Source organism: Mytilus californianus, unplaced genomic scaffold (assembly GCF_021869535.1).
Source record: "Mytilus californianus isolate M0D057914Y unplaced genomic scaffold, xbMytCali1.0.p SCAF_2, whole genome shotgun sequence".
NCBI lineage: Eukaryota > Metazoa > Mollusca > Bivalvia > Mytilida > Mytilidae > Mytilus > Mytilus californianus.
The window spans coordinates 99,260,000-99,287,352 of record NW_026262668.1 but is presented as its reverse complement, the minus strand read 5'-3'; the positions used below and the strand labels follow the sequence as shown (position 1 = coordinate 99,287,352).

Genomic DNA, 27,353 nt, shown 5'->3' with positions numbered 1-27,353 from the left:
ATCTTAAAAGTGTCTTTAGTCTTTAAAAAAATCTAAAAAAAATAATATAAGTTGACAATACAGAACTTCGTTAACTAATGATGCCATATTGGATAGGGGGCAGATTTTCTGGAAAATGGTATGAAAATATGGGAAAACCTATGCATGTTTCCAAGTGGCTGTTCTGTTTCAATGATGTATTTTTAGTATTTTTCATACCATTTTCACCTTCAGTATGAAAATCTGCCCCCTATTCAATATGGGGTCATTGACCGTGAAGTCCTGTATTGCATGGAATAATATTGTAGCTGTTTTAAGTACATGCATGTACATAAATGCCAAAAATTAATTTGAATATATAAATAGTTTTTTTTATATACATGTATAATATATGTAATGTTTCTTTATTTATTCTAGGAATGAAGAGCAAAATGATATAGCAGTCTTTATATAAAATAGTTCAGGAATCCAGTTGGAAAGAAGAGCTTTTCAGTTAAAAGTATTTCCTGGGAATTAACAGGAACTTCTATAAATGTTTTTCTGGAATAGTTATTTAAAAGGGCAGTGAAGTGAAGGATTACATTAGGCAAATATTGCTGAAGTGGTAAAATCAGACCCAAGAGATGTACAAAATTTCTACAATACATGTTACAGCTGACTTTAGCTACTTAATAACATTGACATTTGTGTGCTTTTATGTTTTCTTTACATAATTACTACAGTTCTATTAAAATTAATATTTTTATTCTTTGTCTCAATTATTACTAAAACAAATACAGCATTTTAATATGGTTTGTCATAGTCTCACTTGCATTGTACTTAAATAAGTTTTCTGTAGATGTTTACACTAGGTTTTCAGGCATTTTACTTCACTTGATTGAAACAGCATTTAATTTTTTTGTTCAATTATGGCCTGAAAAATATATTTAACATTTTACAGGAGTTTTCACAATCAGTGAATGGCTGTTTATCACAGTAGTACATGTACATTTCAAGGTCTTTTCACAATGGGCACATAATTTATCACGACTTTTTCACGGTGTACATTTTTGTTTTTCACAGGGTTTCTAAAGTCTCTTTACCCAAGTTATCAGTTGGCACCTTTTCACGGCCTTTTCACGATAAATAAAGGCATATACTGTACTATATCTACATTTCACGGTCTTTTCACAATGGGTACATAATGCATTATCACGACTTTTTCACGGTGTACATTTTTTTTTCACAGGGTTTCTACGGTCTTTTCACCCAAGTTTTCAGGTGGCACCTCTTCACGGCCTTTTCACAAACTTTTCACAGCCTTTTCACGACAGTCTTTCCACGGCATTGTCATGGATAAGTTTCACGGCCCATCGCAAATTAACCGTGACAAACACTGTAAAAATCACCAGCATTTTTACGGACATTTTCACGGCCAATCTACGGGCCATTGTTCCAGTAGTGAGACTGGGTTTAAATACGACAATGAAGGAAAGACATTCGTAAAGGTCAATGGAGAAGAATGTTCAGAATTGGACTACTTCCTACATAAACTTGGAAAAATCAAGCCAACACACAAGCAAGTGATGAATAGCATTATGAACAACACGTCAGATCATCGTCCAATAAAAATGAAAATATTATATGGAATCTCGAACGATGCTGATTGCAAAAATCTAACGAAGGAGTGTACAAACCGAGCTGTCAAATGGGACAAAGTTGATATTGACCTATATGCAGCCATGACAAATGAACAATCGGTTTCTATACTCAACATGCCGCTGGATACATTAGAACAAGCTACATCCGTCTTAGAGCAGGTGCATGAATTTCTAAATGATGCAGCAGTTACATGTGCCTCAAACAAGCCAAGGTACAAGGCAAAACTGAAATTGAATGCATGGTCTCCAGATATAAAATTAGCCCTAGACGAGATGCGTAAATACTATGCGCAGTGGGTAAAGCAAGGAAAAACAAAGGACCCTAAAAACAATACATACCAACAAAGACTGAGAACTAGAAGGGAATTTAGGCGACAGGTGCGAATTGAAAAAGCTAAAGTCAAAGATTCTGAGAAACAACGCATAATGGAAACAAGAACAAAGGATGCAAAACTGTTCCACCATCTAGTAAAAAGCAATAGAAAGATCAGGGGTAATGCTATCGTGGATTTGCATGTAGGAGACATATGTATGTCTGGTGAGCAAAATGTTATGGAAGGCTTTAAACTGCACTTTAGAAACTTAGCAACTCCAGAGGAATCTACAGTCTTAGAGAATAGACAATATCATCAGGAAGTAGAATATGAAATAGGATTAATTACAGAGATAGTGAAAGATAAGAATATACTACCGGCCACACTAGAAGAACTACAAAATGCCATCAAATCAATTAATGAAGGAAAATAGCTGATATCTATGGAATCACTGTTGAACATATATTACATGCAGGGAAAAATTTGGAATGGTTATTACTGAACCTCATCAACATAATAATCAAAGAAGGCAAGGTACATGAAATGCTAAAAGAGGGATTACTCACCCCCGTTTTTAAGAACAAAGGCGAGAAAAACATAGCAATTAACTACAGAGGAATAAATGTACTACCGGTGTTAAACAAAGTGATAGAAACAATCGTAAAAGTAAGGATCAACCCAGCAGTACTTGTAACCCAAAATGTAACTCAACGAGGATTTACGGCAGGCTCAGGACCAGCAAATGCAGCCTTACCGGTAGAAGAAATATACCGTGAAACCAAAGACAATAATCAAGAGTATGAACTTGTACTGCTGGACGCAAAATCAGCCTTTGATGTAGTTATACATTCCCATCTTATGAAGCGGCTCTATCATGCAGGAATCGACGATAAACACTGGACAATCATTCAGAGTATGCACACAAATGCAACAAGTGCAGTTAAATGGAATGGCCAAACTTCCGAGCTATTTAATATACTACAAGGAGTACGCCATGGAGGGATCCTAAGTACCGACCTATACAAGCTTTACATCAATCCACTACTCAACATGCTGGAAACATCAAATTTAGGATGTAGAATTGGAAATATACTCTGCAATACTAGCGCATGTGCAGATGATGTCGCACTCATGAGCAAAAAGACAACCGATATGAAAGTACAAATCAATATGGCAAACACTTTTGCCGGCATGGAGGGATATAAACTAAAGCAAAAAAAAAGCGTGGCTATAAACATCAAACCTAAGCCAACAAGGAAAGAAACGCTATTGGAAGAATATACAATGAATGAAGCTACTACGTCAGGAGTTGACTCAGCCATGCATTTAGGAATAATCAGAACCAACTCTATGAAGCAAAATATCATAGCAAATATTGAGGAGAATATAAAAAAATCAAGGAGAAGTGCTTATGCTCTACTTGGCAGTGGCTTCCATGGTAAAAATGGACTGGATATGGAAACAATAATACACCTGTATAAAATCTACATCTTGCCAGTGTTATTATATGGAATGGATCTATTAACACCACGATCTCTTAATCTGGAGAAATTGGAAAAATTTCAATAGAAAATGCTTAAGCAACTAATGTCACTACCAACTAACACACCAGATCCCGCAATTAACATCTTGACGGGAATACTACCAGTTAAGGCACAAATACACTTAAAGGTTATGACCCTCTTCATAAATGTATGTACTCAACCCAACGAAAGCTTAGAAAAACAACTAGCAAGGAGGCAATTGTGCATCAAGTCAATAAATAGTAACAGCTGGTTTATTGAAGTAAAAACAATCATGCTAAAATACGATCTATGAAATGCAATTGAGTGGCTAGATATTCAGATGAAAAAGAAAGAACTGTAAAACCAGAAAAGGGATCAATGCCTACAGGATTGAGCGAATCACATCCCTAGCTAAGCTCTATACCGACCTTCATTACCTTAACAGTGATATATTCTTGCCAGGGAAAATACATCCAATATTGCGAATCAAACATCAATCTCCAAGAGACAGCAAGAGAGTACCTACCAAGATCAAACTATTAACTGGAACTTATATACTACAACCTCTAAGATATAAGATATACAAAGAAGGAACTGAAGATCATTGTATAGCGTGCGATCGATTGTAAAGAAGAAACATTAGGACATTTGCTTATACAATGTGAAGCTTGGAATTACCTGCGATATCCAATTCTACAAACAATTAAGGACCCCCTTACCGCAAATGGGGATGTGCGTGAAGAAGACCTTACATGTGAAATGACAATTCAAGTATTAATAGACATTACAAAAATACAAAAGATATACAGAATCACATCCGACCTGATGTCTAAAATAGAATTCCAAGCAAGAAGGCTAGTGTTCCTCATACACAATGCACGATATCAACTGGTGATGAAAGACCAGGCAAAGAAAAAGGATGCCTGAGAGTGGGTGCAAGGATGGGAGGGGCAGCAATGAATAATTAAATAAATAATTGAAAATGTACTTAATACAATTTTTGAAAGTATAATTCTTTTATTAAATCTTATAGTCTCAGTTAATAAATAATTTGCGAATTAACTATAAAATAGTTTTGAAAGCTTAATTTTTCTATGGACTCTCATAATACACAGTAAATAAATTAATGTCAAATTAACTTAAAATATAAAGGTGAATTTTTTAAAGGTCACAGACTATAAATTTTGTCTTTTTCCTTCTTTGAATTATCTAAAAAGTAAACATATGATTTAATCTGTAAATTTTATTACATTTAGTATCGGCAGACCAAAAAAATCTAAACTGCCCGAGGTAAAAAATCATAAAAATTCTAAACTTCCCATGTAAAAAGTCTTAAAAACTGTAAAACTTCCCATGTAAAAAGTCATAAAACTGTAAACTTCCCATGTAAAAAGTCATAAAAACAAACTTTAAAAGTTCCTAATGTAAATAGTGTATATAATGTTGTGGTGTTATGATTGTTAATTTTTCATTATTTTTGGTGGTGGAACTGTTCGACATACGAAAGTATGGTTACCCTATAAAGGGTGTAAAGATCCATAGAAGAAGAAGAGCCGGTTGTTCAGTGGTTGTCGTTTGTTGGTGTGGTTCATAGGTGTTTCTCGTTTAGACCGTTGTTTTCCTGTGTGAATTGTTTTACACTAGTCATTTTGGGGTCCTTTATAGCTTGCTGTTCAGTGCGAGCCAAGGCTCCGTGTTGAAGGCCGTACTTTGACCAATAATTGCTAACTTTTTTATAAATTGTGACTTGGATGGAGAGTTGTCTCATTGGCACTCATACCACATCTTATTTATTTTCAGAAAATGTAAATATTTTTCATGACAAACTTTGACAATGTCGTCATTATAGTGGTGTTACATGTATAAGGAAGATTTTTCAGTCATGTTTTATGCAAATACATAGACTCCACTTTTTCTTCTGCAAATCAGACAGTTTTAAGTACATTTGATCTCAAGGCCAATTTGGTTTGAATCGTACCTTCTCCTTTGTCCATGAAATAATCAGCATTCAGAACTGGTTTTTGTACCGTTTTTATGACTGGTACAGACTGACGGACTTTCATGAAGAACCTTTTATGTTATTTTATAGAGTAGCCTTACACATGTGTTGTTGAGAAAGAAGATTATGATACACTTTTCTATATTGAAGGGAAGCTACATGTATGTGGTATCATTGCAACAGATATAGATCGATATGCACAGACTTGGGATCTGTAGGAGGTCTCATGTGCATCCATTAATAAAAGTGAAAGAATTAAAAATTCTGGCTGGTACTCCAAAAAATTATACATTTTAAAATGGCTTTTATGCATTAATATAATGAACCAGACAGTGTCTTCCATTTGTACATTTCTGTTTGGAATAAAATCGGGATTTCTTATAAACTCTTGTGATCCTCCATATATCATTCCTATCAATAATGAGACAAAGGTGAGAACATCATACAAAGGTAATCATGGTAATAAGTTTAAGAACAGATGATTGATGCCAAAGTTCAGAGTGACTTTTATGATCTGGTGAGCTAAAAAGAAACAAAAAAAGAGTTGTATTTGAACATATTTTAATAGTTCTATATAAATTCTTTATAACAATCACATACATGTAAAGCTTTACACACATTAACAACATCCTTCCATGATTAATATAAATAAATGTCTTTGTGAACTTACTTGACCTACAAATCAATAAATAAATATCAAAACACTTTATTGATATTTATAATATACATTATACAGGATTGTTTTAACCTTTAACTTTTATTTGGAAAAAAAAATAAATTTTAAAGGATAATTGTCTAATCAATCATGTGTCAATCATCAATAAATACTTCAGTATAAATCCAAAAAATGATTGGGAATCTTTGAAGGAAATCTCCCCATCAAATTTCATATGAACATTGAAAAACCAAAGCTTAGACTTGTAGTTTAAAATGAAGAAAGCTGAAAAAAAGACAATTTTTTTGAGCAAAACATTTTTTCATCATTTGCAAACATGATTTTATTAATGCTTTAAACCAGTAGCTTGTATTTCTAAATAAAATGAGTTTCTTATTTAAAATTCAAACTATTTTCTTTCAAAATAAACTTTAAATAAATGGGGAATGAGTCCATGGGACACAGATGATGCCCCTGCTTGCATATAATGTTATTCAGGGATATAACTCAGGAACTGTAAAAGTGACACGACCCAAATTTGTACTTGATCTGTGTTTTGTGGTAATTAGCATTGTGTATAAGTTTCATAACATTTGGTAGAGGCAAACTAAAGTAAGAGAATGGAAACAAAGAGGGCATAACTCTAGAACAGCAAAAGTGACGCCACCAAAATTCGAACTTGATCTGTGTTTTGTGGTAATTAGCATTGTGTATAAGTTTCAAAACATTTGGTTGAGGCAAACTAAAGTAAGAGAATAGAAACGAAAAATTCAGCAATTTTTCCATCTGTAGAGGGGCATAACTCTAGAACGGCAAAAGTGACGCCACCAAAATTCAAACTTGATCTGTGTTTTGTGGTTATAAGCATTGTGTATAAGTTTCATAATATTTGGTTGAGGCAAACTAAAGTTAAAGAAAGGAAACGAAAAATTCAGCAATTTTTCCATTTCTAAAGGAGCATAACTCTAGAACGGTAAAAGTGACGACACTAAAATTCAAACTTGAATTGTGTTTTGTGGTAGTAAGCATTGTGTCTAAGTTTCATAACATTTGGTTGAAGCAAACTGAAGTTAGAGAACGGAAACAAAATATTTAGCAATTTTTCTATTTGTAAAGGGGCATAACTCTAGAAGGGTTAAAGTGATGCCACCAAAATTCAAACTTGATCTGTGTTTTGTGGTAATAAGCATTGTGTATAAGTTTCATAACATTTGGTTGAGGCAAACTAAAGTTAGAGAACAGAAACCAATTTTGAAACGTACGTACAGACGGACCAGGGTAAAACTTAATGCCCCCTCCGCTACGGCCGGGGCATAAAAAAGTTATAATCCCAAACCAGTCTCCATTTTCATAAAAAATAATCTTCCTTACAATGAATTTCCCATATGAGAGACCATTCATGTATATATTTGCAACTCCTAAAAGATATACGCATCATTTACAAATTCTGTATTTTATTGATCATATGCATACATTTGTACTTAATAACTGTTGAGGCTTTCAAGAAAATATGCATCATATTAATTTTTTTTTTAATTTAAACATTTACTTTTGTTCAGATTTGAATTCCTTATACTTGTAATTACTTTCTTTACTGAGATTGGAATACCCGAAATGAGACATTATTGATTATAGGTTGCAATTCTGTAAATATAGACAATGCAATTTCCCATAAGAACTCCCTTTGCGGCTAAAACTGTGCCACTTTCACTATGAAGTTTACTGAAAAATTATATCCCAGAACGGAAAGTTGATATGCACTACTATTTTATTCAAAGGTCAAAATATAGGGCTGTGCGGCATATTTTCAACATTTATATGCCCTGAACTTCTAAGATTTTAAACTTATACTAAAATTCTATATTACCCCTACCTCCGCTTTTGGACCTCCTAAGAATTAAATTTTAGGCGCTACCATGTTTTTCTATACTGGTAACATTCCCAAGTTATGTCTCTATGAAATGAAACACAGAGATCATATCTGGGAACCAGTACGTTAACAAATTAACATATCTATGAATATTATATATCTCCCCAAAAGAGGCGTGGCTTGTGAAACAGCTGTATTTACAAAGTGCAACCTATAAAGTTTAGTAGTTATTTCACATTTTCTGGCAAAAAAAATAAATAAAGATTTTTATAAGTTAATTAGCTCACTGTAGAATGCAATGACATTAATTATATACAACATTATATATCTAGAAAATTTCTTCATTGACACTTGTACAGGTAAATGTATATTCCATGGGCTGGTAAAGTAGTTTTGTGGGAACTAGTAACAATCACTACAAGCAACAAACAGAAATATTACTTATACATTATAAACTGAACAACAAAATAAGCAAACCATCACCTTTAATTTTTGTGTTGGCAACGTAACAAAAGGCATATATTTCTTTTAATCCAATGATAAGATTGGTAAGAAATTTAGAAAAATTGTTTTTTATATCAAAGTAGACAAAGACTATAAATTCATAAATTTCTGACAAATTTAATATTACAATTTGCAAAAATCTATAGAAAGATACAAAAAACAAGAGGCTCTCAAGAGCCTGATTCGCTCACCTGTATTTCAGAAGAGAAGATTTTTAAATGTTAGCAAACTTGATGAACAAATTGTGTAAAATTGTCTTTAAAGGGCAATAACTCCTTAAGGGGTCAATTGACAATTTTGGTCAGATTAACTTTTTTGTAGATCTTACTTTACTGAACATTATTGCTGCTTACAGTTTATATATATCTATAATAATATTCAAAATAATAACAAAAAACTGCAAAATTTTGTTAAAACTACCAATTCGGTGGCAGCAACCCAACAATGGGTTGTTCGATTCGTCTGATAATTTCAGGGCCGATAGATCTTGACCAATTAAATTTTACCCCATGTCGCATTTGCTCTAAAAGATTTAGTTTTTGAGATATAAGCCAAAAACTGCATTTGACCCTTATGTTCTATTTTTAGCCATGGCAGCCATGTTTGTCGATGGATACAAACTTCGGATACAATTTATAAGCAAGATACCCTAAGGAACATTTAGTTAAAGTTTGAAGGTAATTGGCCCAGTAGTTTCAGAGGAGAAGATTTTTAAATGTTAGCAAACTTGATGAACAAATTGTGTAAAATTGTCTTTAAAGGGCAATAACTCCTTAAGGGGTCAATTGACAATTATGGTCAGATTAACTTTTTTGTAGATCTTACTTTGCTGAACATTATTGCTGCTTACAGTTTATATATATCTATAATAATATTCAAAATAATAACAAATAAAAACTGCAAAATTTTGTTAAAACTACCAATTCGGTGGCAGCAACCCAACAATGGGTTGTTCGATTCTTCTGAAAATTTCAAAGCTGATAGATCTTGACCAATTGAACAATTTTACCCCAAGTCAGATTTACTCTAAAAGCTTTAGTTTTTGAGATATAAGCCAAAAACTGCATTTGACCCCTATGTTCTATTTTTAGCCATGGCGGCCATGTTTGTCGATGGATCAAAATTTCGGATACAATTTTTAAACTAGATACCCTAAGGAACATTTAGTTAAAGTTTGAAGGTATTTGGCCCAGTAGTTTCAGAGGAGAAGATTTTTGAAATAGTTTACGACGACGGACGACAAGTGATGGCATAAGCTCACATGGGGCCCTTCGGGCCCCGGTGAGCTAAAAAGAAGAAGGTTTTTCTGATATCTACTGAACACATATTGTAAGAATTGACAAATCAGATTCTTTTGATTTTCGATTTTTTAATGGAAATGTCAACATATCACATGCAAACAGACATTATAGAAGGTAGATACCTCCATTATATCTCAATTAATTACCAGGAATGTTTAATTTTTTTCACTGTTTAAAAAGTTTTAACAATTGAGTAAAAACATGAAAATTAAATAAACATTGTCATGATTGTTGTTGGATAGAAGTTGTGCATTGCTAATGTTCTTTCGTGTATATTATGATACCATGGATACAAGTATCATTTATGAATACTTCTCAAAACTTGTTGTTTGAATTTGAATGAGTCATTTATCATGTATATTGTACAAAGAGTCATGAAAGATAACAGGTTAATGTGTAAATATCAAAATACAATTAAATGTTTAAAAACATTTTAGAACATGCATGTTTAAAAGCAGTTTGTTTTTAATGAATAAATAATGCTCCAATTAAAAAGTAACAAATTAAAGTCCCTTAATATAAACTAAACAGTAGACTCAGAAAAAAATAATCATTTAAAGGAGCCTTGCAGGCTGCAGTGATTATTTAACCAGTTTTATCTAGCAACAGAACATATTTTACTAAACAATCTAAAACACACAACTTTGCATTCATGAAAACAAATTTAGAAACACTAATATACATATACAAATCAGCTTCACCTAAAAAATTAATTAACAAATCTACACACAGGTATGACCCATAAAATTTCCAGCATATAAAAAAAATGTAAATAAAATATTTTCACTGCATGTGGTTCTAATAAAATGCATATCTAATATAAGATCCAATCTCATACTCTACATTTGTAACAATGACTACAATCAACAAGTTCAATATTCCTTTGTTCTAACAATAAATATGAGCACATACAACAAATATGTATAAGAATAATTTAACAATAATCATAAATAATATACAATTATTATTTTGTACATGTACATGTAGTTTATACAGAAACTTTTGACATTTTCTTTTCCCTAAATTTATTTAGCCTTCAGTTGTGCATTAATTACAGATTATCAATGGTTTTTCAAATGAGAGGGTGTTTCGAATTCTCAGCTTCAATCTCATTGAAGGGCAACAGCCCTGACATGAGATATGGCAGAGAAACATCCATGAGTTTGAAAGATAATTGATTATCTGTTTATCACTATCTTGCCTATGACGTCGTTGATGTTTACATTGATAACTGCATGTGCGCCAATGGTTTCTAGTGATAATTTTCTATCTCAAGCGAGTAGCATTATATGAAAAATTATCATAAAAAAGATCAAAGGAAAAATACTCCAAATAGCGATAATGCTCTATATCTAGTTCATAACCAGAATTCAGATGCACTTGATGACAGTATGAATACCATTTGTTATTCTTTTATAATTTATCTCAAATCACTAATTTCCCCCTATTAGCATGATTAGCACATAATTAAATCACGAAATCCAACAGCAATTATACAGTGACTGAAGAATATAAATCCTTCACAAATGGGAAACAACTCTTGTTTGACATGTTTGATGAAAAGAATCAATATCTGTATTTTTAACAATCTAGAAAGTAATACTTGCAACATGTTGTGCAAGGCTTTGCAAGCACTGGCTTCAATTAAGGACACTTACACACGTGCTCATGAATGGATAAAGATTATATAAGGATACGGTTCAAACTCTGAATAAATATTTTGTTAAAATATTGACGCAGAGATATGTCTTGCTATGTTGTTATTTAGATAGTATAAGCATGATAAGGCAAATGTTAAAAATTTACCTATGTAAACTATGCAAAACATTCAAAGTCAATGAACCATGACTGAAGGTGCTGGACCACATAATCTCCATGGATATGAGACTTGCAAATGCTTATACCACTGCATACCAAATATCATTGATTTAACATTAGTGGTTCATTTTAAACTGATGTAATCTAAGCAAAACATACAAAGTCAATAGACCATGACTGAGGGGGCAGATCCTATTAATTTCCATGGAAATGAGATGTGCCAATGCTTATATATCTGCAAACCAAATATCATTGACCTACCACTAAAGGTTCCCCTCAAACATTGTCAAACTGTCCTTATCACAAACTAATACATTTTTTTAAAACCAAGCAAAAGTTTCAAATTCAATAGACCGTGACTGAGGGACAGGGTCAAATAATCTCCATGTAAATGAGATATGCCAATGCTAATACAACCGCATAGTACATACCAATATCATTGACCTACCACTAGTGGTTCTCAAGAAACTGACATAATCACAAACTAATACATTGTTGACACCAAGCTGACAGAAAAGCATGACTAAGTCTCACTTTTTCGACTTTGTCAAAAAAAGACAGAATCTGACAGGCAATCAACATGCAGGATTTGTAAAAAGTATATCCTTTTTTCCTTTAAACTGCACATGTATTATACCTGCGGGATTTGTAAAAAGTATGTAATTTATACAAATCCTGCATGTTGATTGCCTGTTAATTTAAATATATATATGTATATAATCATTCTAAAAATGCAGTTTGTGCAAGATGTTTAGTAAGTTAGCAGTGTTATTTAGTAACCATGATATATTTAACATGTTTATCAACAAATATGTCAGTCAGGGGTACTACTTGTACGAGTAATTTTTATTTACTTGAAGAAGTAATTATAATATACCCGGTACTTATATAAGTAAATTTGTAGGATACATACAAGTGTACCGGTATTTTATTTACTTGTATAATTAAATAATTTTTTGGCCTAGTTAGGTCCCTTAGACATTCAGACTTTTTTACTTATCAGCTTATACAAGTAAAAAAGTCATCCTATCTTCTTTTCTTGAATTCTTAGAACTTCTTTGCTCTAACAGAATTTTGAATTGTCTGTCCTTTGAAGATGTCTTTAATATTCATTAAAGTGTTATTTCATGGACAATGAAAATCTCATTTGTCTGTTATGTATCTTAAGAACACTGCTCATTTACAAGTCCCCAAGGAGCAATTTTTGAAGGCCTTGCGCAAATACTTAAGACCTTTGCTCAATCAGTTTCTTTGTTGAATTAATGAGATGAAACCTTGAACTCTTATCAAAAATTATGAGCTAACCTGAGAAAAATTGTTAAAGGCATGATTTTACATCTCAAAACTTGAGAATTTTTGTGGGATTGTAAAAAAAATTTACTTATACAAGTAAATTTTTTTAGAAAATTAAGGGGAGATTATTCAAACAATATATTTAACTTGTATAAGTATATTTTATTTACTTCTTCAAGTAAATAAAGATTACTTGTACAAGTAGTACCCCTGACTGTATGTACATGTATCAATTTAGCAGAAAGAAAAAATAAAACATGAAAAGAGTAACAGAACCATCGCATGGTTTTTTTTACCTTGTGTATTTTAAATTTAACTTCAAACTGTTCAGAATGTACAATGTATATAGAATGAATTAACACCTTAAACTTCGAATCATTCATTTAACTTCAAGGTGCTGTTACAACAAATAAATTTGTGCAACTTTAATGTTATAGTTCTTGATAATGAATAAATAAATAATTTAATATATATACATGATATATGCTGAAAACAATTTATAATATATACTTATAATAGTCATCTATATTGAATAACATCAATCACATTGCTCACTATCATGATTACCAGCTTCAACTTTAACAGAATTATCTACAAAATTCAAAGTCTTTTTAGAACTGTATTTGTGAATATCTTCTTCATTTTCATCTTCTGTAGTAGCATCACTGTTATAACTGATACCATTTGATGTTTGATCGTCTAGACTAGAATTATTGTCATCAGCTACACCATGGACTTCTTTTTTGTGTCTCTTCATACTAGAGTTAAGAACAAAGTATCTATGACAAATATCACATTTATATTTCTTGCCTCCTGGATCATGGACGGATTTATGTCTGGCCAAACAACCATTATCAGCAAAGCATTTACCACAAGTGTCACATTTATACGGTTTGTCACCTGTATGGGTTCTTGTATGGCGCTGTAGACTTTCACTGTGACCAAACTGTCTTCCACATGTATTACACTGAAAAGGTTTAACCCCTGTATGAATTCTAATATGGCGCTGAAGGTTACCATTACTTTTGAATGCTTTATCACAAAAGGTACATTCGTATTTGCGCTCTTCTGAATGCACACGTTTGTGTCTGTATAAATTTGTTGGCATATTAAATTCCATATGACAGATGTCACATTTATATTCTTTTTCTCCGGTGTGTATAATTTTGTGTCTTTTAAGATTTGCATTTTGTGCAAACATTTTTCCACAGATCTCACATCTGAAAGGCTTTTCACCAGTGTGAACACGCACATGTTTACGTAATGATACACTTGTGACAAACTCATGAGAACAGATGTCACATTTAAACATCATTTCACGGGTATGAATCTTGACATGCTGCTGTAGGTTACCACTGATGGCAAAGGCTTTTGGACAAAATTCACATTTGAAAGGTTTCTCACCACTGTGTATACGTAGATGGCATGTTAGATTTCCTTTACCGAGGAAACCTTTTCCACACAGATTACACTTATATGGGAATTCCCCAGTGTGCATATGTTGGTGAAGTTTAAGCATATGTTTAGCAGCATATGCTTTGTCACACTGGTCACATTTGTAAATCAGAGCTCCCTTATGCATATTCATATGAATGTTAAAGCTACCTTTCAGGGCAAAGCCTTTACCACAAACATCACAACGATAAAGATATTCCCCAGTGTGTTTTGGCAAATGAATCTTTAAACCAGCTCTCTGTCTAAATTTCAGTCCACAATATTCACATTTATGTGACCGGATTCCAGTGTGTGTTTCTTTATGAGCCTTAAGACTGCTACTGGTCACGAACCCCCTTTCACACAGATCACACTTATAAGGTTTGTCCCCAGTATGTATGCGTGTGTGTATGACTAGAGTGCCACTTTCACGGAAAGCCTTTCCACACACCTGACATTTATATGGTTTTTCTCCTGAATGAATTTTCAAATGACTCTGCAATGCTCCATTTTCAGTAAATCCTTTGCCACATTCTGAACATCTATAAGGTTTACCAGTGATATGTATTTGCCTGTGTTTTTCTAAAGTTTTAGTGAGGATAAAACCTTTGCCACATATCTCACATTTATAAGGTTTATCGTTATCATGAGCTGTGTTGTAATGATCACTAATATCCTCTTTGGTCAGGAACGGCTTGTTACATATATCACAAGTATAGATTTCATCTGGAATATGTGTTACTGAATGATCTGATAATTCTTCACCACTATTGAAATTCTGGCCACAAATTCCACATCTATACAATGATTCTGGTTTTGTAGTATGATTTTCTACATTATATTCTGTAGAATCTAGTGTATGTTCATTGTAATGTTTGTCAAGTTCAGTGCTGTCATAAAAGCACTTATCACATAACTCACATACACTTGGTTTAACTTCATCATGTTCGTCGTTATTCATTACTTAAGTTGTGTATTATGGCTTCTTTGGTCTTTTCCAAATCAATCGTGTCAGTTCCAGTTAGAACTTTTGAAACTTAACCTTCATGACTTTATTCCTTGCCTCACTCTAAAGAAAAAAATAAAAACTATTTTACGATTGTTTTTTAACAAATAACTTGATAAAATATGGTGAAAATGCACAGGTTTAAATTTTGCAAAATTTGTCAATTCATAACTCCAGAAACAAGAATTTGTGTCAAAATTTGTGTACAATTGTACATGATAACAAAATGAATATTACATAAATTGTAGCATATGATGACTGTATAAATGACATCACATTTTTCTTGTCTGGGCTTTTTATAGCAGACTATATGGTATGTGTTTTTCTCATTGTTGACAGCCACATGCACACTGTTGCCTATATAATTTGCTTAGGCCAAAAAAACTTGTAAACATCCAATGGATTTACAGTAAAGACGTCATAAACAGTCAGAGAAAACATGACCTTGTGCAATGCAAAGATACTGTAAACAGGGAAATTTTCGCTACAGTTTTATTTTCGCAGTAAGAATTGAAACACGAAAATAAAACGACAGCGAAAATTTCAAGGAAACTCTATTCATAAGATGAAGACCATACATGTGTGTATATGAAAAGGATATGCATGTAGAGGACCACTGTATAACACAGATTTTACAGATGACAGATCTATACCTAAAATCATAACTGTATTTTTAAATGAAAAGCAATGTTAGAAATCATGACTTTACTCAAGTTAATCTTATTAAAATGGAAGACGTTCTTTGATAGCAGTTAAGGAATTGGTTTATCCCCCGTTGAAGAAAGATTAGTTGTAATACACTTACTAGAGGCCGAGATGAAACAATATTTATCTGTTTTTTCTTGTAGTTTAGGGAAAACAATACATAGCAGGGACCTTCAAATGTTTAGAAGAGGTCTTAAGCTGTGCTGTGGTTGTGATATGTTTATTTACTATATGACTCTCTGTGGAGCGCACAGACTTATATGTAGAAGAATTTAAAATTTCATTCTTAAGAATGTCCATGTAGTATTTATGGCATACTACCACCACGTTGTTGGTTTCTTTGTTGGCCTGTTATAAACACAAACCGCTTTGAAAGTACTTGATATGTTTGTTTACAGTTACACGACCAACCCTAATTTCATTTCATTTCCGTCGATAAGTGAAAAATAACTAAATTGAAAACAACGTTCAAACCTATGATTGCATTGGATAAAAACCCCAATTTTTATACATGTGCATGCAAAACAAATTTCCTGATAGAGGGGTCTAAACAAACACACAAACAACATTTTCCAAAAGACCAAAAAAGTGAAAAAGTATATTTTAACAAAACGCATTTGACTAGTAGGTCGAACAACGGACGTTCTTAAACCCTGCTGACTGCCATTGTCGATTGCCAAATAAATGGATCACCAGATGTAACTAAATGGATCTCAACTATTAATTTAATACCAAACAGAAAACAATAAACTTGCAGAAAAGATGGTATACCGCAAACAAAAGGTGCAAAAATTAGTACACCATATCTGGATTTCGACAATTAATGTCTCTTCAGTGATGCTAGAAATCTATACGGTATTTGGAAAGCCATATAATTTACCTCAATTTAGGATAGACTCTTGAATTTTGAAGAGTCGAAATGGGATGAACGGATCATATAAACCAGAAAAGCAAATATAATACAAGACCAAACGAAAAAATATAAACAAGTCTAAATTGAAAAAACTTTCAAACCTATATGATTGTGTTGGATAAAAACTGCAATTTTTATATGTGTGCAAGCAAAACAAATTTCTTGGTAGAGGGGTCTAAACAGTCAGGGGTACTACTTAAACAAGTGATTTCATTATCACCTATTTCAGTGATTTCATAAATTCAGTAATCACCTATTTAAGTGATTTTGGTGATTCCTTTGATCTTCAAATGCTAATTTCATTGATTTTCTATATTTTGACAAACTTCTCTATAATTTTCCTACATAGATCAATAATCCCTTTTTCTTTGTATATTAATTTCACCCGTGTGCTTGGGCAGTAAGTTAGTACCCTAAAGCTTTTAAAAGTACCCTTGAGAATTTTTCTGTAATCAAATATTCATTAACTACTCTTACTATCAGAAAAGGTCAACAATATTAGGTAACCTGATTGGTTTTCTTTAGAGTTAGAATGATCTAGTACTTCAAGGTTATGTCCTGATCAACAAAGTATTCCAGTTTTTGCATATTTTAAATAAACTGTAAAAACTGACAGGCTTATCAAGCAAAAGACAATTTTCTGCATGTACATAGTTGATTTTTCAATGGAATTCTTGTCTTTTTACCAATAAAAATATCAACCTTGTGGGAAAAATATCAAGAAAATGTTATAAACACTAGTACTTATTGAAGTGATTACATTTTAACTTCTCAAATTACTTAAGCTTGTTTCAGTGATTTTAAAAAGTCTGTGTCTATTTTTGTGAAAAATTTTAATATTTCACAGCCAAAATCACTTGAAGAAGTGATTCTTAAATCACTTGTTTAAGTAGTACCCCTGACTGCTAAATACAGCACAAACAACATTTTCCATAAGACCAAAAACGTATTTGACTAGCAGGTCGAACAACGGATGTATTTAAACCCTGCTGACTGCCACTGGCGATTGCCAAATAAACGGATCACCAGATGTAACAAAATGGATCTCAACTATTAATTTAATACCTAACAGAAAACAATAAACTTGTGGAAAAGATGGTATACCGCAAACAAAAGGTGCAAAAATTAGTACACCAAAACCGGATTTCGACACTTAATGTCTCTTTAGTGATGCTAGAAATCGAAACGGTATTTGGAAGGCCATATAATTTACCTCAATTTAGGATAGACTCTTGAATTTTGAAGAGTCGAAATAGGATAAACAGATCATATAAACCTGAAAGGCAAATATAATACAAGCCCAATGAAAAATATAAACAAGTCTAAATTGAAAACAACGTTCAAACCTGTGATTGCGTTGGATAAAAGCCGCAATTTTTATACGTGCGCATGCAAAACAAATTTCTTGGTAGAGGGGTCTAAAAGACAGCATTTTAGTATATATATGATGTCTCTGGCATGTCTGTATAAACCTTTAAATTTTTGGGAAATGATTTTTATAATTAATTAGTTCCTGTGGGTGAACATTGTCATTTTGCTGTGAGATGAAGTAATGATTTAGGGTTGACCTACATTTGTACTTGGAACATGTGGAAGGCCTGCTACGACTGATTCCAACAACAAAGGTTTAGGTAACTGTGTCATACATTTGTACACCGTTTTGTAGATACAATGCTAGGCAGATTTACAAACCAAAACATTTCTGTGGGATGGATGACCAGGTTTTCTAAATACAGTGAAAGTTAGTGACTGAGTGTCATTTCTCAAAATGTGAGATGGGTACAAATGTACCTTTTGTTATATAAAGTTGCATACTTTTAAATTTTTTTAACAGAGACTGAAGAGAGTGTGGACTGAATTTAATTCATGTATAGGGCAAAGCATCCAGATCTTTTCAATTACCAGGTTGTTTTGAAGACTACTGTTAAACTACAGACGAAGAAATGAAGAGCTGCTGTGTTTCAAGAAACTGCCTATGTGGCAGGTAGTGCATACTACATTGATTTCTGCAAACCAATGCTGAATTCGGGACACATAAACCCTGATTTAGCTAATTCAATAGATATAAATAGTTGGGTTGACAGTTATTGTATCATAATTGATAACCTACAATCCATTTTTTACGATTAAAATTTGTTAAAATATAAATTTACATCAACACAAGCACAGACAAGAAATGCAGGATGTTGTGCACAGATAGAAATTGTAAGTCAGTGTCGGTAAGGGAAGCGAAAATTGTCACGAATTACTTTTTCCTTCGTTTCAGTGTGTTTTCATCATGATTAATAGTCGAAATCAGAATTTAAGTTACAATATTGTTGCATTGTGGAGAAATTATCACAAAATAAACATTTAGTAATAATAAGTAAGCAAGTGATTGTTTTTCCGTAAAAAGGTCAAAAGAAGGTGTGTTTGGATATACGCCTGAGGTTGTCTATAGCTATGATGAGAATTTCGAATGGAAACCTATGACTAATTGATAAATGCATTAGTCCTAGATGGAAACTTGGAAAAAAAAGAAGACGAAGGATACTTAAGGGAAAATCAAAACTCATAAAATGAACACAGAGTGACAAAATCATGACAAAACAAGTTACATTATCAGCTCTTTTGGATTTTACCATATTTGCTCTCAATTAAATACTGAAAAACAAGCTTCTTCAAATTTTGTAACAATTAATTTTATTAAAAAAAATATTCAAGCTTGTATCATAACTTATCCTCTCTATTCGATAACAGCATAAAAAACCGCAAAATATAACTTATTGTAGTGAATCCATGTTCAGTTTCTTGTATATTCCTCAATTAATTGTGGAGCACTACCCATAGGGTATAATTGTAGCAACTATATACACCTTAAAACATAAGGAAACATATATAAACTTATGTGCAGATAAATGAATAACAACTCGCCCCACTGCCAAATTGCCCCACACTAAATCACCACACTTTTTCACCAACTCGACCCACTTTTTACTTACTCGCCCCCGAGCTCGCCCCCTCCGTTGTGAAAAATAGTAAAATCCCGATGAATTAAGTCCTACCAACTCACCCCACTTATGAAAAATGATAAAATCCCGATGAACTTAGTAAAGGTCTGCCTACTCGCTCCACTCAGGAACATATATATTGACATATATAGATATGCTGTTTCCAGCTCCACTTATAAAAAAAATGAATAAAATTTTACTGCATCAAGGACTTCTCGCCCCACTAATGAAAAAAAAAAGAATTAAACCGTGCTGAATTAAGGCCTACCAACTCGCCCCATTTAAGAATGAAATGAATACTGATGAAAACCTTAGAATGCCTCTTGTTTCTTTTAATTCTTTTCTTTTGGTTGAAACAAAGCAGAAAGAAGAAAGTATCAGCATTTTTGTGACGTAATATGTTATTGACCATTGACTATTGTAACTGTAAAACACTGATTGTGTAGATTAGACTCTTTTTCATAAGTGGGGCGAGTTGGCTGGACTAAATTCATCGGGATTTTACTATTTTTCATAAATGGGGCCAGAAGTCCATTACTAGACTAATGAACACCTGTTGGGGCGAATTGGCAGACCTTCATTCGGGATTTTATCCTTTTCACAAATGGAGCGAGTTGGTGGGACTAAACTAACCCTTTTTCATAAGTGGGGGGAGCAGGTTGAAAAGTGGGACAATTTGGCAGCGGGGCGAGTTGTCTCAAAGACACTTTGGCTCAAATTGATGAAATGATAGAGAAATATAAAGATACACACGAAATTATGGTATGTGGAGACATGAACGGGTCACTCCATAGAAGCTCTACACCTCATGATAAAATTCTACAGACTTTCTGCAAATAAAAATGTATAGGAAATACGGAGAAATGCCCATTAAAAGAAACATTTTATCACCAGAATGGTAAATCGAAAGGACAAATTGATTACTTCCTCTTCAAAAGTAACTCGGAAATGATAAATAAAATAAGACAAATTGATGTCCTTGATACTGACCCAGAAAATACCTCGGACCATGTACATGTTATTCTGACACTGAATAGCCAACTGAAAAAAGTCAGGGAAAAAGCAACAGCTATCATTGCAAAACCTAAATGGACTGACTGTGACCATCAAATTTACATGGAAAATCATCAATAAAGATCTACCAAACCTCATGCAAAAATCAACAGGAATCATTGAGCAAGATATAAGAAATCTAGAAAAATTGCTACATAAAGCCGGAGAAGCGGCAATCCCAAAGTATAGAAGAAAAATCAAAATCAAATCAAAGGGAAAGGCGATATGGAATGAACAAATAGAAAAGGCATCAAAGCAATCAAAAAATGCATATAAAGTATGGCAACATGGAGCACCTCAAGAAAGAAGTAACGATCTCAAAATCAAAATGACAGCTGCAAAAAGAATACTTCGAAAAGCACAAAGACAAGCTTATGCCTCTCAGAGAGAATCAACAGCGGGAAAAATTATGAAAGCTTCAAATGCAGACACAAAACTTTTTTACAAGCTTATCAACATGCAAAGAAAAACACCACTTACTAACACCAAGATACTGAAACTGAATGAAAAGACTGCAGAAGATGGACCAAGCATGATGAACATTTGGCAAGAACATTTCCAACAACTAGCAACGCCAACATTAGAGGAAAATTTTGACACTGAAAAGCTAGAGCTTGTAGGAATACAAAACAACATAATAGAATCCATAGAAAGGGAAAAATGTCAAGGCATTGATCATGTCAATGTAAAGGAGGTTAATAAAGCTATAGAAAAACTTAAAGCAGGAAAAGCACCGGATAAGGATGGAATTTCGACAGAACACTACAAATATGGGATGGATGAGTTAACTCCCTTAATAGTACATTTGCTAAATTTAATTTTAACATATCTGGATGTACCAATCTTCCTAAAGACAGGGATTCTTACACCAATCCTAAAGAAAGAAAAAGACAAAACATTACCATCTAGCTATAGAGGAATAACTGTGACTAAAACCTTTGCAAAAATATTACAAAGTATACTGAAGGATAGAGTTGACTCTGTATTTAACAACATACAAAACTCCTTGCAAAGAGGTTTTACAGAAGGAGTGTCATCACTATGCGCAGCTTTCCTCACATCAGAAGCAATCGAAGAAAGTAAGAAATTAAAGATACTGATGATTTTAATAACTTATGATGCAGAAAAAGCATTTGACAAACTAAACCATGAAATACTATTCAATAAGCTGTACCATTATGGAATAAAAGGAAAACTCCGTATACTACTGAGAAACTTGTATAAAGGCATGAGCATTAAGGTTAAATGGGAAGGTCAATGTACAGAAGATGTAATGGTGTTACAAGGAATTCAACAAGGTGCAAAACTATCTACTACGCTATATAAATGCTACAACAACGTCATACTGGATAGCATTTTAAAAAGTGGACTTTGAGCATGTGTTGGTGATATACAAGGCCCTGCACCCACTCAGAAAGAATAAGAACCGGCAGGGCAATAATATACAGCCTTCACGGAGCTGGTTTACATGTCAGAAGGGGATTCTCACCCATGGTCGCATACAAGCTATATGGAGAACATATGCAGTACCAAGAAGCATCTAGGACTTGAAGTGATAAACTTGCTTGCAAAAGAAAAGGATATGATAGAACTGGCAGAGAGAAAAATCCTCCGACAAATTCAAGGGCTTCCAAATAATACAGCAAATATGGCTGTCTATACCCTGGTAGGAGCATAACCTATTGCCATCACATTAGGCAAAAATCTACTTACCTTCATCATGAATATTGTTCGAAATTCAGGAACCATAGAATGTGAAATTCTGCGCCGACAAATAGCATTTTCAGACCAAAGAGGAAAAGACTTTATCAACAGAGTGGAAAAAAACTCCATCAAAATACAAATCGAATGGGGAAAAGACTAGTAGGAATAAAGATCAAGGAAAACTGGAAAAATGAATGTCATTATGAAAAAATGGAAAAAACATCACTTAAATACATAGAGATACAGAACAATCCATTAAATGAAGCTCACAATATATGCAAAAGCGTAAAAAAATAATAGTAAAGATGTAAAGGCAGGAGAAATAAAAGCAAGAATAAGTACTCAAACGTACATATTCCAAGCCAAAAGAGCTAAGTTCGATCCGAAAGTTGACCCGATATGTACAATCTGTGAACATGCAGGAAAATGAAGATCTAGAACATTTTATTCTACGCTGCAAAGAATTGGAGCAAATAAGATCTAAATATTGCTCAAAAATCGAACAGACAATGGATGAAATTGATACATCAACATACAAGAAGATCATACGACAAGGGAATTTACTGCAGCTCATAATGGACTGTACTAACAAGTACTCAACTGTGTATGAAAACATTGAAACTCTGGCTAGAAATATGTGCTATGAGATGCACATGCTGTGCACAGAAAGGATAAAAAACTTGAACACAAGTACGGTATAAGTAAACTTTTTTAAAATAAAATAGTTCCCTACTTTACCATCTTACTATTTTATGACTTATTAGGACCTAAATTAATTAGTTTTTGGCAAAGTTTTAAGATATCAAGTACCTTTAAAGAATAATGACAAGATCCCAAATAAGGTAATTTTAAACTGTGAAGGAAAACTTGTGTATATATGTTGAATTATTCTAAACCCCAACCCTTTTACATAAGTCTTATAAAATAACCTTTTCATTATAAATTCTGATTACGTATAGCACCTTTAACTAACAATTATAAGTAAGTTTAATTTAAGACCACTTAAATTCTAAATTCTTATTTGTAAATATATCCAGTTCTTACTTAACTTGTTCTTACATCTCAGCACATTATGAATATAATTTTAAAATTTTATGATGACAATCCTATGAATTAATTATAATATTAATTATTTAGTAAATATAATTGCCTAAATTCAGTCATCTGTACATAATTAAATGTTTCCTTATGTTCTAAGGTTTATATAGTTGCTACAATTATACCCTATGGGTAGTGCTCCACAATTAGTGGAGGAATATACAAGAAACTGAACCGAACTGAACTGTCTTGCTTCCATTGTATGCAAGTTTCTTAATCAAATTATACTGTGAAAACCCTTACAAAAACCTTTGCAAAAAAATAACCGTTTACGCACCCAGAGCTTGTTTGGTAGGCTATTAATGTTACCCTACCTTGAGAAATATTTATCAATAATGAATATTTTCCTATATTTCTTATCCATTCCTTAAATTTCATGAGAGGGAATTTTGTCGTACGAAAGAATTATTTGGGCTATCCACGGTGTCTCAATTGTATTAGATAAACCTGTCATTTGGGTGTCCAATTCTTTGAAAAAAGAAACCCTATATCATGATTAGCCATTCCAGACCAACTAAAAATGCACTATTAAAGAGCCACTTACGGCTCAACTTTTTCCTGGCTCAACTTGATGGTTGTTCTCCGATCTACGGAACTCACATTAACTTAACATGAGAATTCTGGTCGTCACGGCATCCAAATTAAACCATGTATCGTAATGATTTGATAATAAAACGATGAATAATATATTTTTATCATGCAACTATACATTAAAATAATACGAAGATTTAACGTCTTTGTGCATACGAGTATAGGAGCACAAGAACGTTCTGAAGTTCAATCTAAAAATGCATCAGGATAAATAGTAACTACGAATTGTCATTTAATACTGTGAGGTACATGATCTATATCATAAGTTTATTGGATGTCAATTATAGTGGCGGAACCAGGGAGGGGGTGGGGGTGGGGGGGGGGGGGGACTCCCACTTTTTTACTTTTTTAACAACAATGCTTTTGAATGGGGACATATAGTTGGACCCCCCTTTTTATCCTGGTTAAAAATGGCTGGATCCGCCCCTTCAATTTATGACCTGAATACTAAGATTTACATCTTCGTTATGTTCCTGGCTACTTAATTAGTATTGATAAAAGACAATTGGCTTGTTTATAATCATAAAGGCTAGGTAAATGGTCACCTGGCATCTTGTTTTGTTTGATGAAGGGGTTGTAACAAACATTTATATATTATTAAGTGCAAAAAAGTAAAATAACAAAAATACTGAACTCCAAGGAAAATTCAACAAAACGGAAAGTCCCCTTATCAAAATCCAATTCATAAAGAGAAAACGTACTAAAATAATACCAATATGGAATATATGTTATTCAGGTCTCAGACAGGGTATATTTATCAGTCAATTATGGACTTTTGACGAGGTCAATACGTTATATAGGGACCTGTTCGGATTATATTGACCGAGGACGATATAAACCCTAAGCCGGGAATATCACATTATATACCCTGTCTGAAACCTGAATTACACACATATTACGGATTACCCTGCCTTACTGATGTTTTTCCAGTACCAGATATTTGTTAAACATTCACCATGCCGTATATATATTTTCGGCATACGCAAAGGATTTTTTATTTTGCTGTGAAAATAATTCGATCGTGTATGGAATAATTTGTAATAACACTTTAAGACATTTATTATTATAAAATCATAGAAAGATTTACAAAAAGGGAATAACTGGAATCAAGGAATCGTGTGCAAATGTGTAAAGAATATGCACAAAAAATCATATACCTACATGTATTCACAATACATGTACTCATATAATGAAAACTTAGTTTGTACTTCAGTAGTGTATTGACATAATATTTAAATCATTATCCCTTGCTCTGCCAGTATATGTCATTATCAGTATTTGTACATGCATTTTCAAGAACTTTCAAAAGTTTAAATCGACAGGTAACCTTCAAGTGAATCTGTGGAAAAGTGTCATTTCTTTCGCAGTAATGATAACAACCACTCAAAATGTATATCTTATATGATAATATGAATATTCGTGAGTAGATATGATTGTGTTAAAACACAAACTAGACAATTGGTTTGTAAATTTAAATCAGTAATTGTGTTCCTCTCTAAGTACATACTTTTCCTGCCTTACTTGGGACTAAAAGACAAATGATTCAATGTGTTAGTCCGAGTCAGGCCTTCCCTTACCGAAAAATAAGCCTTGCGGCAAACATTTGCCGCAAGTTTGCAGCAAACATTGCCGCAAGCTTGCTGCAAACATTTGCTGCAAACTTGTCGCAACCATTTTACCATGCAAATGAAGGTTGCGGCATGCTTGCTGCAAACATAATTATGCAAATTAGATTTGCCGCAAGCTTGCGGCAATTGTTTGCTGCAAGCTTGCGGCAATTGTTTGTTGCAAACTTGCGGCAAACTTGCAGGAACTATACATATACCAATGTCATGTGTGTAGACACATTCAATTTATCTCTTTCAAATTACACAGCAACATTTTTAAAAGAATTCCTGCCTGTATACAAACAGTCATTGAAAGAATTCTTGCAAACTTAAAGATTTAAGGAAATACATATATGCATTTGAGTTTTGAAAAAGGGGAAGGGGTTATTCTCAAATGACATCATATACCTGTATTAAGAAATGAAAAAGGAAAAATCTCCAATGTGCATTGGGTATAAAGCTAGGTAATAATTGCATTACAGAATTGAACTTAATTTTAATAAACATGATACAGTACATCAGTTACAAAATTCAAACTTATATATGCTAAAGTTTTTCAAACACACACATATATATATATATATAGTTGCTTACTTAATTATGTATGATGGTGACATTAATTATTTTATTAAAACATGCAGTTCTATGAATTATTTGTACTTAAAAAATTACCTATTGAATATCCTATATTATTGAACCAAAATGCCTCCTTGATCTCTTATATGTGAAATGCATTATCCAAACACAATCAACATGACCTAGACACAATTTCAAATTGTTAGCTTCCAGGAAGTGCCAACTAGGCATGCCCAGTGAATATTGTGTAATTCTTGCAATGTTCTGCCAAACATATAGAATGGTCAAAGTTTTCTGCAATCTTGCAGCAAACATTATTTATTATCTTAACTTTCTGGCAATCTTACGGCAAACATTGATGTTTCTGCAAACTTGCCGCAAGCTTGCAGCAAAAAGCTGCAATGTTTGCCGGAAGTTTGCAGCTAGCGGCAAACATCTGCAAACACTATTTTCTGTGTTCCTGCAAACTTTTTGTTTGCCGCAAGCTTGCAGCAAGTCTGCTGCAAGTTTGCGGCAAACAATTCAGTTCCATAAGGGTTACCAACGCGTTTAGCTAGCAAACACATTGGATATTTTTTGTTCTACCCATATGTACTCATTGAGTGTAAAGTAATATCTAAAGGTTGAAAATCATGTAATATGTGTGTAATTAACCAAGGATTTATATAGTACAGAGACATATATGTGTATATATGTCTCTGGTACGGCGGCTAATACTGTCAAAAAAACAATGTTTTTATTCTCGTTACTCATGATCCATATACATTTATTTCTGAACTTAATATACTGAAATTAACA

At 33.0% G+C, this 27,353-nt stretch overlaps 1 protein-coding gene and 1 long non-coding RNA gene across 2 annotated transcripts in view; both read right to left on the bottom strand.

Annotated features, from left to right (window-relative positions):
• Window positions 1–27,353, bottom strand: part of LOC127730563 (uncharacterized) — a 345,980-nt gene that overhangs the window by 285,390 nt on the left and 33,237 nt on the right. The window lies entirely within an intron of this gene.
• LOC127730545 (zinc finger protein 883-like) lies at window positions 5,982–15,375 on the bottom strand. Its single transcript, XM_052238985.1, has one exon. It carries the CDS (start codon window positions 15,271–15,273, stop codon window positions 13,417–13,419), a length of 1,857 nt encoding a protein of 618 aa, XP_052094945.1. The 5' UTR covers window positions 15,274–15,375; the 3' UTR covers window positions 5,982–13,416.

Bases quoted from the DNA above. Each gene is read 5' to 3' on its own strand.
- LOC127730545 (XM_052238985.1), bottom strand. From the start codon at position 15,273: ATGAATAACGACGAACATGATGAAGTTAAACCAAGTGTATGTGAGTTA.